The sequence below is a fragment of the Lissotriton vulgaris genome, chromosome 3_2 (genome assembly GCF_964263255.1).
Source record: "Lissotriton vulgaris chromosome 3_2, aLisVul1.2, whole genome shotgun sequence".
Lineage (NCBI taxonomy): Eukaryota > Metazoa > Chordata > Amphibia > Caudata > Salamandridae > Lissotriton > Lissotriton vulgaris.
Window position 1 is genome coordinate 302025531 of NC_141690.1, and position 14896 is coordinate 302040426.

Sequence of the window (14896 nt, forward strand, 5' to 3'; positions counted from 1 at the left end):
GTTTGCGAACAGGCCAGAAATGCCCAACTGCTTAATAGTAAAGTTCAAAGAGGAACAACCCTTTCTCTGTGGGCTAATTGTATGTGAATATTCTCTGAATATTCCCATTTAAGATGTTTGGGGGTGCGTCCGCAAAGCCCTGAACCCCTGCACCTGTTGCACTATTAATAGCTCTGCCCCTATCAAGAGGGGGTTCCCAACTCCTTCATAAAGCTTCTTACTCACAACTTAGCATCACCTCCTCGCCATGCAATTCACTGAGCTGGAGCTCAGTGCTTTTTACTCTGATTTCAAGTAGTCTCTTGAACTCCTATACTTTGGCCTCTCACCAGCCAGGGTTTTAACTTGAAGGCCTCCTAAATCGGGCTTCTTGTTTCATTGAAGGCCAATGGAGTTCCTATGTAACTGATTAAATATCATGACCATGATTTTGGCCTTTTATGCATTATATAGACTAGGAAGAGGAACAACAATCAAAATAAAAGCAAGAGTTTATCATTTTTACTGGCGAATTTCATGTTCTCACCTGGATGGGGTAGGACATGTTTATGTTCTGCAGATATACGTCAGTATGTGTCGTGAATTCACCAAGCCGGTGTAAATAATTCATATGTGTAGGTGTAACGTATGCATGTCATAATTTATATGTATTTCTGTAAGGCGTGTGTACTATTGAGTTCTCACATGTATTCACAATGTTGCTGTGTAGATGTTTTGTCACAGTGTGGACACATGCAAACACACATTTTTAATCATTTCCTTTTTGTGGGTGAATGTTTTATCTACTAACTTATAATAATGAGGGTTTTGTGGAGCCATATGTAGACAAGGCCACTATTACATATTCACCATATTTAAAACAGAAGGCAACACATTGTTCAATGTTGGTAAGTGATGAATGTATCTATGTTTTGAGGCAATAACTACAAAGACTTGCTCTGTCTTGGAGTCCATCTGTCCTTTTAGAGGAAACCCCAAAACGTACATCTCTGATTGCTAACAAGGATAACAAAATATTAATCTTATGCAGAACAGATGACTCCATCTCATCAGGGACATAGCATGTGCAGGTCTGGTACTTTAAATAAATTGAAATGATCTGGAGTGTTATGAACTGAATCCACTTAAATTAGATGCATGCAACGCACCTAACTCAAATGGATTCACCTGCATTTCATTTAAATCAAGTGAACCCCCATAATGCTTCAGCATATTGGACTCTGAGTCTCTCTGTCATGAAGTCACTTTGTCGCCATTCCTCTTTGTATTTTCCTTCTATATCCCCCTCCTCTTTCACCCCCAAGCTCTGCATTTGACAAGTAGCAGATCAGGCAAACAACATAAAATATTACTGAAGACTCAGTGAGAATCTGTCCTCCTTCAATAGTGTTTGTCTCAGTGACCTAACATCTTCATATGTCAACAAAAATGGTCACTCAAAAAAGATAAATTTCACAAGATAGAGAAGAATACCTTCTGTATTCACTTGCATTGCTAAGCGCTTTCTAAAAGGCCATCATTTAAGTATTTGTTTTGGATTTCTTTTTACAACAAACAGGGAATGTTTCAGTCCTATTTCCTGCAACCTCTCTTGTTTTACAGCTAGCTTGGTGGTCAACAAACACATATGGACTGACACGGATGGTACCGCGGCCAAGCAGAGTGGCTATATGACAAGTGGTTTGAGTTGGCAGATCAATCTTTTACCATTTCAAAATATTATATAATTGATGGATGTTTCAGTTATTCCCAGGTGTGATGAGACATACCAACATCTCCAGCAGATGGGACACCTCACATCAAGGGTTACAGCACCAGACATGATGCAAATGATAAAAATGTGGGTTCCCAGAAATAATGTTTGTTCATAAAGCATATGCTTTTTACATGTACCATGTAATTTACCTACTTGAGTGGGATAATAATACCCACAGACGGAATGTTTGCTGGAATTAATAACTTTGCCAGGTCACTAGTCTGACAATTGAAGATGAACTGATCATAAGTTCACTTTCCACACATGAAAATAGAAATGTCCTTGTTCATGGACTTAGATGTCTGTTTCTCGAAGTCCACAATGCTCTGTTAATTCGTACATTTGGTAATCCATATGTTCTGTGAAGTCATTGGGTATGCCCATTGAAACCGACTCCACCTCAGTCTTGTGAGCCGCGCACACGCAGCCCTTGCTGGAGCCGCTCCTGATTTTGTTCGAAATGTTGTTCATTTTCTCCTTCAGCTGGGAGGAAGGTCTATGGAATGATGAGAACATTTTCCACCGCTTGAAACTGAGTGTTTGTCTCTTGGCCATCCTCTCATGAAGAGTCGCATTAAATATGAAAGAGTTGTTGCTCGACGTGAGCCTGGGCCGGAGCTCCCCATTGGAGTCCCTTCCTGAGCTGGTCATAGAAGTCCTCCACTGATGGTCGTAGACCCTCCAAAGGGGCCTACGTCGTCTATGGCACTGGCACTTGAGCAGTCTTATAAAAGCTCGCTTGAACTCCTTGCTTGAACAGGGGTAAATGATTGGATTGAAGCAGCTGTTGAAGTATCCCAGCCAGAAGATCACCTTGAAGACCATGTCAGAAGGCTTCAAAGATGGAAAGAAGGAGCCTGGAAGAAAAGAAAATATTTAATGGAGCAACAAGATTTCATAGTGCCCAAAGAAAATATTGTACAGATTTGGAGCATCACGGTGGATAAGCATCTATCAACAAATTAGCTACATATTCCATTCTATTGACGCACAATTGTGAATTGTACTAGAATCGGAGTGCACAATTTCAATTTACACATCCTGTTTTTAAGATAGATACTAACGATGTAAATGATTCCCAGTTACATTACTTACTTACTTCGGTAAGTTTATCTTGTATTGATATCCTATAATAGTGGAATAAATTTGGCCCTCAAAGACCACATTTGGTACAAAAATATTATGGTCATGCTAAATGAATATTGACTTTTTCAAAAGCATATTTACATTGTTGTTCAGCTACAGCAAATTAAAGTAATTTCACACCCAGGGTGCATGTTTAGACAATGCATTTCCTATTTTGTTCACAGCACAATTTTCAAGTGAGTTAGTGTAAAGTACAACAGAAGGATATTTAATCCAAAGATTAAATTCAATACATTCCATACCAATTTAAGTTTTCCATAGCCTATATTGTGAAAAATATTACTAAAATATATCATAATTCTAAAATATTTCTCTTTATGTGGACAAAATGTAAATGATATGAACTGGCAGAGTGCGCATATGTATTGATCAAGATTTGTAGTATTTAGTTTTGCATATATCGACAATCTTTGTCTTGTTTATAGCTTGTTTTGCTTGCTAATAAGCCAGGAAAGTCAAGTAAACCTCAGGGTTTCTAATGAAGTATAATTTACAACCAAAATGAATCAATATCATCTAATGCATGCCTTTAAAATACAACATTCCAAGGTGTCAAACAGAGTGCTGTAACACCCTTATTGGAAATTGGGTTACTGCTTCAGGGGAGGGAAACCCTACTCAAGCACAACAACAAGCTGTTGATGCTGTAGCGCGAAGGGCTGATCTCGCATATTTCGGGTGTCGCTGGTGGACACTCTGGCTCAAACAAAGAGGTTTGTTGAAAATTCACATTGGTGGACGGGTTAGGCAGCAAGATCTTGGTGCGAATGGGCCAGTTCACCTTTGCGATGAGCCCAAAACTTCAAGATTTCTCATTTTCTTTGGAGATGAGCTCAACTGATACACATCAAGGGCCCAGAACCTGAGGGCCTCCTCCTGGGGGTCAGTAACTTACTCCAGCGGGGACCAGTGGGGCTCAGGCAGGTCTAGTTGAAGGTCCAGGCAGCAGGTCAGCTGGGCAGATTCAGGGAGCTTTTGGAGCTTGTTATGTTCTTGAAGCGCAAAACAGGAGGTCAGTCTGCTGATCCTTGGTGTCATTTCAGCCTTGGATGAAGGGATGTAGGTCCAATCTTCCTTCTCAGCAAGCAGTGCAGCAAGCAACAAAGCAGCACAGTAGCAGTAGAGCTGAGTAGCATTCCTGGCAGCAAAGCAGAACAGCAGTCCTTCTTCTGTAGTATCTGCAAACCCACAAGTTTACTGAATTGTTAGGTTTGGGGGTCCAATATTTATATTTGGTGCCAACTTTGAAGTAGGAGAAGTTTCTGGAGAATTCCCTTTGAAGTCCATGAAGTTTGCTGTTTCCCCTGCCCTGCCTTGGCTCCATGCTGATTGAATGAACAATGCAGTGGTGACAAGTGCAACTGGGACTGTGCTCAGATCCACCCTCTGTCCTGCCAGTCGATGACTGATGAAGGCACACCTAATCCCTCTATTGTGTGGTTGTCTGGGAGGAATAAACAAGATCCATTTGGTAACTATACCCTGTCATGTGACCCAGGGACAGGCTGCAGGGACCAAATATCTGGGCAGAAAAATGGTAACTTTCTAAAAGGGATATTTTCTAAATTGTAATTTAAAATCCAACTTTACAATTAAGAGGGTTTTAAATTACAATTACTTAGACAACAAACATGAAAGGTTTGCCTTTTCCCAATCAAAAGTTAACACTTATTAAATGTGGTATGAGTGGGTGAAGATTTCCGCTACGCTGGCGGAGTTCACAGAGTTTTGCCCACTCCGCGCTCTGTGCGGAATTCCGAAAAACTCCACGGAGTGACGCAGACCGGAGTTTTTAATCTCGAGCGGCTCACCAATGTTAAGTTGTGAGCACTTGGGGAAAAAATTAATTTGCTAGACCTCCTCCTGGTGAGATTTCTCATCACAGGCGGTCATGGCAGGTGACAACTGCTCGCATTGAGAAATCTGCCATTTGCGTTGAGGAAGCTGTCACTTGAGTAGAATGTCGAGCAGCAGAAAGCAGCAGCGCCATTTTGTGTGACGAGTAGTGCAGTTCACGCTGATTTTGCAGTGTGGGGCAAACTCCTGGTGCTAAAAATAAGTGTGAGTAGCACGACTTAACAGACTCCGCCAATGGTGAAACTCCACTGAGCATAGCGGAGTTTTTCTGGCACTTCGCGGAGTTCCGTGTAGTAAAACTCTACAAACTCCACCCAGGCTTAGTCATAAGGCAACTCAAAGTTATGCTATGGGAGAGGTAGACCTCACGGGAGTGAAAAACAAATTTAGGAGCTTTTCACTACCATGAAATGTAAAACTGTAAAGTACATGTCCAACTTTTCACATATACTGCACCGTGCCCTGTGGGTTGTATAGGGCCTATCCTAGGGGTTATGTATATGTGTGAAATAGGAAAGCTTATGCTTGGCCAAAGGTCTAGTTTGCAAGGTCGAAACTGCACGTACATGCTGCTATGGCAGACCTGGGACATGGTTTAAAGGGATACTTAAGTGGGTGGTGCAATAAGTGCTGCAGGCCACACAGTAGCTTTTTTATTTAACAGGTCACAGGTACATGTAGTTCCATTTTAGTAGGGATTTACAAGGAAATTAAATGGATCAAAAGGGTGTGGACCAATTTTAGGATGTTTAAAGGAGACAGCACAAGCACTTTAGCACTAGTTATCTATACTACTATTATAAAGAGAGAACTTGCACCTTTAGGCAAGGTAAACTCGGGAACTACTGCGCCAATCCACACACCCAAGACATCTTAGAAAACCTCAGGGCAAGCAGAAGGACATAGGCTACATAAAAATAAAAATAAAACGTTTTTTAAAATATTAATAAATTAAAAAAAGTAGTCCCTTGCAACTAGCGCCGGCCGCGACGTCTGCGTGAGGGGAGGAGCGGCGACGACATGAGCGACGTGAGGGGAGGAGCGGCGTTGACCACAACCAGGAAGAGCGGAGGACAACAGCGCCGGTAGGAGCTGCGAGAACCGGAGGAGCAGTGGCAGTGAGAGGTACGTTGCTGGGGCGGGAGGCGGGAGGGAGTCGGCGGGTGCACCGCTAACTTAGAACTTATGTTGATAGAGTCCGGGCGGGAGGCGGGGCGGGCAGGCAGGCTGCTTCTTAACTTAATTTGTATGTTGCTGGAGTCTGGGCGGGAGGCGGGGCCGGGGCGGAGTCGGCGGTGCAACCCTCGAGAACATGCTGCCGGGAGGCGGGAGGGAGTCGGCGGGTGCACCGCTAACTTAAAACTTATGTTGATGGAGTCCGGGCGGGAGGCGGGAGGCGGGCCGGGCGGGCGGGCAGGCTGCTTCTTAACTTAATTTGTATGTTGCTGGAGTCGGGGCGGGAGGCGAGGCGGGAGGCGGGAGGCGGCGGTGCAACCCTCAAGAACATGCTGCCCCAGCCACCTTCTGCCCCGGGGTAAAAATGCAGCCCCCAGGCCCCTTCTGCCCCAGGCAACGCTGGGGCGGGCTGCTAGTCAATCATAAAGTGCACAGGGTCCTAAGGCGCACAAAATATGATCAACAAAAATGGAGGAGAAAGTCAAAAAGGTTGGGTAAGACAATCCTAAGGCTGATAGGTCTAACAACCTTCAAATGATTATATCTGAAGATTGGTGATATTCATGCAAAATATCCATTTATTAAAGTTGTAAGTGAGTTTTAATCTTCTAGTGTCTGCCTGGTGCGTGGTATACACATTGCATGACATGAGAATATGCCGGAATCGGGTCCCCTTTGAAATGTACAAAAATACATTAAAAAAAAGATTTCTTCACTCTTGACAAATTGTCTGCTTGACTATATTTTTGGGATGATACTCCATGGCTTAAGGGAGGATAGGGTAGTTTAGGTTAAGCTCCTGAAGAGTGCCTACTTACACTCATAAGGCTTTCTTGGTTGTAGCCAAGAAAACCACAGCAAGAGCAGCCTAAGTTAAAGGAAGTAATAAAATCTACTGATTTGAAAAAAGAAACTTTCTAAGGATTCACTCTATGTCACGACAGAGCCAGCTGCCTTTTACTGGAAACTTAGGAAATGAGTGGCCAGTGAAACACAGTAATTGGAAGGCTATAGCAGTGTTTGGTCCATGGAACAGGTGGTGAGCAGGCCTGTGGGATTTGGAGCACAGATTAGGGGCAGGACTCAGGAGACACAGGCCAGAAAGAAGGTAGCGTGGGAAATGTTCTCTGACTATAAAAGCACAGTGAGGAATGAACAATTTGCCTAGCAACATTTATGCGCTGTATGGTTCCTGCTTCTTGTATCAGTTCGCACTCAACTTTGCTTTCCTAGCGTTTGTTTTGTTTTACTCCTCAGGTGCCTCGTGTTAGTTTAGTTTGTGTATGTATGCCTCACTTTCTTTTTTATCTTTTTGTATTGCAGTGTTCTGTCCTATTTATCATGTGCACAACAGCTGTATCCTGGTCACTCTTGAGTGCATTAGAGTCTTTCCTTTTGAAAAAGCAGGTAAAATCTAAAACAACAGGTCAAATAGCTACTGATATGAGGAGGTGGTTCAGTTTAAAAGTAATCCAATTGTCTGGTATGTTCTGCAGTATAAAGGCAGCAAAGGTTGCCCAATGCAGCCCTTTGATGCAAAGCCCAGACTACAGACCATACATGCATGGATTTGAATTCTACTATCGCTTTTGTTGAGTTGAGTCCAGATCTTCTGTTTCCACCCTACACCTTTGGCGGTCTGCGGTGTGCTGGTGGTGTCGGTGGTTCCATCACAGTCTTTGCAATAGCAATCTTCCCATCTTGTTATAACGGCAGTCAGAATGCTGAACTTGCGGTGGTCGGACCGCGGGTACGGCGGCTCATGGACCGCTAAACTCGTAATAAGACCCTCAATCTTGCAATTTTATCAGTTTTGTTTAAAAATAAAGAAAAAGTTATATGTGATTTCTCAAACGTTTCAACCAGATTCCTTGATGCTTTTATATTTCGTCCAGATCTTTTTCAGCTTTTAAGCCAGAGCTTCTTTCATATAAAAAAAAACAGGTCCCATTTCCCATTCTTCTGGCCCTCTCCCTAAACTACAACCCATTCCTCTGGACTAGATAATGGAGGAGCCCTGTAGCACCACTGCATCTTGCATCAGGAACAACTTGCATCGAGATCACCCATGCCCGTTACCCAATAACCCGGACCACCCTCTGCGGCATGATTACACAATAATAAACAGAGTTATACAGGACACTGCCAATCTGCATCTCATTGTTTTTAAGATTGGGGCACCTACTGATCAGCAGACTTTGTTGTATTATTATTTGAAGGATGGATGTTGAAGAAGAACCATTTCTTTTGCACTATATCTGCTGACTTCTAATTAGGTGGGTCATAAAGGTTCTGCATTTTAAGATATCTTGCAGTGCTAAGGCGCATGCTGCAGAGATCTTTGTGCGCCCAGTAGTTTTCAGAGCATAATAATGATGCCAAGATAATTCTGGAGATTAATGTACTTTTCATTCATCATAGCAATGAGGTTTAATGTGCCTTCCGAAAAGCACAATTTGCAACCAGTAGCGGTCAGTAGTGGGGGTGCTGCCGGGCGGTGACTTGGGGAGGGGGAGGGGCAGGGGGGGGTAGGAAACTACAGAATACGGACAAATACAGGTAAGTAAACATAAAAATTAATCAAATGAATTTCGTTGCGTGCACTGGCTACTAGTATGGATTACATGTTAATCCAACACTGCAAAATGTCTTGTACATTGATTTACACACTACTATAAATCATTGTCTCTGTTTAAGTGTGTGTGATATAAAGTGCTCCCTCTGACACCGTACTTGAGATGAATAGTGCTATAAAAGAAATTAAATAAATGTGAGAAAGGGCTATGAAAAGATGAGGGCACCTTTGGAGGGTGGTAATCTGTGCTGTCGGAGGTCATGGGGAGGGGCGCCAACAAACACTGTTGCACTGGGAGCCACCAATGCTGAAGGACCCGACCCCTACAAGAAAACAAGCCCACCGCAGCAGTACCGCGGTCTCCCACCCAGCCAGTCTACTGGGGAAGCGCCAGACCTCATGAAAAGATTTTCTACAGACCTCAGATAAGGTAAATGTAATTCACAGAATCGGGATCATCAGAGACGGAGGCCCAAAGCGTGACACGTTTGCCAAGAACCATGTTCAGGGGTAGGTGTGGGAGCTGAGGTCTGGCAGGCCACTGCCCATGCAAAATGCATGAGGCATCACCAGTACTGTGTATGAAGGTTCTCAACTAGGGTATTACAGCGTGTGGGAATAAAAAAGAAAAGAGACAGGTTGGTATGCAAATTCATACATCTGTTGAACGCTCTCAAGCGGGTTTCATCAAATACTCACATTAATCTTTTCACAGTGTTAACAGACATTTCTTTGCATGCCCATGTTCAGCCTTGCATACCAATAAATCAATAACATATGTTAAAAATAGCTTCATTTAACCAGGTTAATTCTTTTTTGTCCGGCCCATGTATAACTGCTCCCCTTCAACCTCCCCCCCACCCCCTCCCCAGCCATGCACTGACGTCTGTGCCCTTCTACTTCGGGCACATGTTGAGAACAGCTTTCAATAACCAGGTGCAGCTTCAGATACCCATGTTTTGAGCTAGATGCCCATGCATCTCCACCAAATATGAACTTAGTCCTGTCGGTTGCCCAGGTCACGTATCAATTGAAAATATACAATTTGCAATTATTTCTATATTTTTCTATTTTAGTTTTAGAATTCCCAGATTGTTAAAAGTCTATGCAAATTGTCAGTTTATGTGTACCTTTCACATTAGCGGCTGGTAGGGAACGAAAGTGGGGGAGGGAGGGGTCACCCTGGGGGGAATTACAAAACAAAAAAAAGTACATACATTCTCACCAAGTCCGCAGACGCCTCCCCTCCTTTGTGTTTTCCCTCGTTTCTCCGAAACCAGGGGCGGCCTTAGGCATGTGCAAGCTGTGCACCTGCACAGGGCCACCAAACCCCAGGGGCCACCACGCCAATATATATCCTTAATAAAATAATCCTCTGAGGATGGATACATATTTGCGTGGCGGCCCTTGGCAGGGATTTGGCGGCCTCCGGCTCTGTTCCACTTCCAAACACCCTGATCCCCCCCCCCCCCTCTTCACTGGCCTCTGCTCCCCACCCTGCCCGGACCCCCTCTTCCGGGGCCCCCTACCTACGATCCCTGCCCAGGGCCGCCATGAGCCGAAACCAGGAAGCTTCCAAGCTCCCTCCCCTGACCAATCACCATGCTGCAATGCAGCATGGTGATTGGTCTGAGCGCCGTAGCTCCGCGCTCAGACCGGACCGGGGAGGGTTTGCATGTTTCTCACCCTTGCAACGGTGCAAGGGTGCCTGCTTTGTAAGCAGGATAGTTTTTAAGGAGGAAGGGACACCTTTCTGCTAAAAAACAATCCCCGGAGGCATTTTCCTATTTTTACGTTTGCTGCATTCTGCAGTATGCATAGAAAGATCAAAACACAAGGAGAAACAAACATATTTCTTCTTGTCCCCCTCCCCTGGGGAGTTGTACCATTTTGACGCGTTCCCAGGTTTACCATAGTTGGTAGATCTGGGATTGCGCTAAAAACCCATGGGTGGATGTGTAAGCATCCACCCACGGAGCGCCTCCCTGGGGCAGAGTGACGCAAGGCAGTGATTTGTAATTTGTTATTACGGATTTCCTTACATGGCTTGATAAATATGACTTAGATTTAGCCTCACCCTTGGGCCTCCTTGTGCAGCACAAGGGCGACGGAAATCCTTCAGAAATATCCCCGTGAATAAATAAATTACAAATTAATACTGACAATACTTCAACGATAACTAAAGTAGTATTATCCCTTAGAGAAAAAAAAACATGTTGTGAGAGAAAGAGATAAGCCAATGCAGCTGTACATTGAGGCAAAATGTCACAGGCGTTGGGCAAAATCTATTTTTTTGTAAGTTCTCTTTGACTGAGCCATTCTACAGCCTTTTAAAGCCATTACAGTAGACCATTAGCCAGAAACAGTACATTATCTTAAACCACCCACAGCAAAAAAGTTATGGGAGAAAGCATTTGTACCGCTGAGCTGTACACAAAGGAACCTTTCAGGGTATAGAATCATACATATGAGTCCACTGTGCAAGTAAAAGCCTACTGTGAAAAGCAAATGTTTAATGAGGCAAATGCTCCAGGAAAATGAGAATAAATGATAACAAAAAAACACTACTTTTGACCAGATTCTTTGCAGTGTAAGTAAGTATGGACATGTATAGAAAATGCACACAGATTTAACCATTTTAACAATAACACTGCAATTGTGGCTGCTATAGAGAAAACCCCGGGGGCATATTACCAACAACTAGCGATATTTATCGCTAAATGGGCTTAGTGAGTTATTTTTAACGCCAAGCATCGCCGGATATTATCGCAGAGATAACGTGCTATTAGCAACGTTTATCTCTAAAGCGATAAAATACCCGGCGATAGCGGCGAAATGCGTGAATATCGCTGAGAATACAGCAATATTCACACATTAACACCAATAGGGTCTTAGCCATAATATCCACTTCCCATTGGATATAATGGCTAAGAACTGGTCTGAGCCGTCATTAGCTTTTGGAGATATTTGCGCTTAGCGCGAATATTTCCATCGCTGCGTCTGCGCTGATAATAGGCGATAACGATGTTAGCGACTGTTTTTAGTCGCTAACAGGTTGGGTACGCCCACTTTGCACATCATTAGCGATAAATATCGCTGACATGGAAAGCGGGACCCAAACCGCTTGCTATCGCCTCAAAGCTGTCGTTAACATCAGTTAGCGACAGCTTGCTAATAGGGCGATATAATTATCGCCGCTTAGCGGCCGTAAACGGCGGCTAAAGCGGCGATAATCTAATATCGCCAGGCTTGGTAATATGCCCCCTGGTCTTGCCACCAACGTACTAGTGAAGGCTGTTTAGTTCAATGAGACAAAAAGCAAGGACACTGCAGTTAGTCATCTCTAAAGAAAGCACCATGATTTTGACAAATTTATCATTTCTGTACACATCCTTTTAAGGATGGTTCTTGTGAATATCCATGTTACATTACAACAGTTAAATAACTTTCTGACAGGGTGAGTAAAGCAATGAAACTGGCCTTTTTAGGCAGCCATATATTATTTATCACTATTCCATAAAGAAGGCTTACAAACAAGTTGAACATTGTTGGAGTGGGGTGTTAAGAGGTGTGGGTGAACTGGGTTAGAAATCGTCTCTGTGTTGAGCATCAAAACATAGTAGTAAATGGACTTCTAAGTTGCCTAAGGATTTGTTACTGGTCAGTGTTCTTTACCAGATTACATACTACAAGTGGCTGGTGGATCAGTGGAAAAATCTCCCATTACTACAAATCGACAAGCAAGCAGGTGATGGACTTACACCGGGAGCTGGGAAGTGAAGGGACCACACTGAATTATTACTCTGGAAGAGACAGAAGTTACTTGGTCCCACAATGCTACAGGAAGGCACCTATAATTCTCCTTAAGTGGTGTTACTTTGGAGCAGATCAACTTCTGAATCTGGATAGGTTGCAGGTTATCGATTGATACCACAATGATGAAGGACTTCATTCCCCCTGCTCAATTCTCAAAAATTGCTTAAAATCAGCCAGGAATATAAAGAAAGGACTAATCCGACATGGCTCTGCTTAGATTCCTCCAAACAAAGATTGAAGCCTTATCCTAAGACTTTGAATGGGGAATTTAGTAGGGAGGACCGGCTACAGCAGCACACTAATGCTTAATGCATAGCAAATCGGTTAATGAACAGATGATGACAAAGTGAGGCAACGCGCCATGGCAGAGGAAGCACAAGGGGGAGTGGTTTTAGATAACAGGGGTGCCAATAAATTGTCAGCCCCCAGACAATAATCAAACAAACACGCACATGAACACACACTTATACATAATGTATACACCCCGTATACGAGCTCAGAAGCACACACCCACACACTAATGTAGACATAAAGAAACAAGCATTTGCAATGCAATAGGTCTCGCATTAGGAAAGTTTGAGCTATTGGTCTTGTAAATGACAATTTTTTTTATTTATGTGTTTTTAAAAATAGCTAAATTAATAGCTTTGTCATTTACAATGCCAATAGTTATAACATTCGCAAATGTGACACCTATAGAATTTGTATGCAACATGATTTGTATTTACGTGACTTGGATGTATTGATATTACAAATAACAATTGCTTTTATTTTTTTTAAATAATTAATACTTAAATAAAAGTGATTGTAATTTATAATGGCAATAGCTTAAACATTTGTAAATAACGTTTAAGATTATGTTCAGTGTATTTTATTGTGACGAAAATCCAAGAACAGAAGTGAAATATTAACATATTTTTGTGACATTTGTAATAAAGCTTGAAACATTGAGAGAACATATTTGAATCAGTGATGCTGTGGTGGCTGCGCTGAGTGATGCTGTGGTGGCTGCGCTGAGTGGTGCTGTGGTGGCTGCGCTGAGTGATGCTGTGGTGGCTGCGCTGAGTGATGATGTGGTGGCTGCGCTGAGTGGTGCTGTGGTGGCTGTGCTGAGTGGTGCTGTGGTGGCTGCGCTGAGTGGCGCTGTGGTGGCTGCGCTGAGTGGCGCTGTGGTGGCTGCGCTGAGTGGTGCTGTGGTGGCTGCGCTGAATGGTACTGTGGTGGCTGCGCTGAGTGGTGCTGTGGTGGCTGCGCTGAGTGGTGCTGTGGTGGTGCTGAGTGATAATGTGGTGGTGCAGAGGGCAGAAAGGCACAACGAGACCTATTGCATTGCAAATGCTTTAGTCAGGGTGAGTGAGATGTGAGAAAAGCAGCATGAAGCTAAGAAACACCTCTCAGTCGAGTTTGTGTGTGGGAGGGGAAGTCTTTGAGAGAGAAGCCCAGAGCAAGCCGACTCAGCCTGGCCTGCGCCCTTAGAACAGTGAGCAGCAGGTTACAAAATAAAGGCTGAGACTGAAACCAGATATTATTTACTTGTCAGCCCCTGTCGAACTTTACTTAGCACATGACCTGCGACTTATATTTTACTTTGGAGAGCTCAAGCAATTATCAAATTCTATTTGGAATATGGCATGACAAAATAATTACTTGCAGATGTGGCCCACTCCTTTCATACTAAACAACCAGTATATGCTACGATCTTTAGGTCAGGAGTGCAACTTCTGGTAGAAAACACTTTTCTTTCATGCGTGTAAATGAAATGTTATTATACTCGGTAATATTAATACGTTATTCATAGCACTTAGGAATTGCAGACATGCAGCCTAAAGTCCTTTACAATACCACTATATACAAAACAAGTTCATATTATAGGGTGCCGCCGCGCTGCCCGCGGCGACCCGGATGCTGTTGGTCGGCCGGCCAATCCGCTCGCGGCCGACCGGAAGTCCAGCCTCCCGAGGTCCGCGAGCTGCCGGCGCATGGAGCGCCCTGCCGGTCCGGGGTAGCCCGGGTCCCCAGGAGGGGGCCGGGGAGAAGGAGGAGTGTGGCGCCTGTTGCGGGGCTCCTCTGACCTGAGGGAGCCCCGATTTAGAAGAGGAGACGCGCCGCGCCGTGAGTAGCGGAGCGCGAGAGGAGCCCCGCCGGAAGAGCGCAGTCGGTGAGTGGGGCCCAGGGCTGATGTGAAGTCCGTGCATGCCTGTGTGTATGCCTGTGGGGGAGGGGAGGGAGGGGGGGGAGTGTGTGCGCGCGTGTGTGCGCGAGGGAATGTGTGTGCGCATGCGTGACTGTGTGTGATTGAGAGGGAATGAGAGGCGGGGGATAGTGTGCCGTGTGCCTGTATGTGTGCCGTGTGCCTGCGTGTGCATGCGCGCGCCTGTGTGTGTGTGTGCGTGCGTGCATGCAGAGGGGTGGGGGCTGCCTGTGTCTGTGTGTGAGCAAGGGCTTTGCACCGCTTTGCACCGCGCAAGCGCAGCTCAGACGCGAGCTCCCGAGGTGAAATCTGACATTGTCAAAGCGCGCGTCTGGTAGCTGTCCACATTCCTAAATATGGGCCACAATAGGTCTGAAGC

The 14896-nt window shown here is 44.4% G+C and overlaps 1 protein-coding gene across 1 annotated transcript in view; it reads right to left on the minus strand.

Annotated features, from left to right (window-relative positions):
• Nucleotides 1–129: 129 nt before the first annotated feature.
• ADRA1D (adrenoceptor alpha 1D) overlaps nt 130–14896 on the minus strand; it is a 295229-nt gene continuing 280462 nt past the window's right edge. The window contains exon 2 of the mRNA XM_086964588.1: nt 130–2613. Coding sequence (XP_086820714.1) covers nt 2051–2613 — 563 coding nt within the window. The 3' untranslated portion in view covers nt 130–2050. The remainder of the gene's footprint in view (nt 2614–14896) is intronic.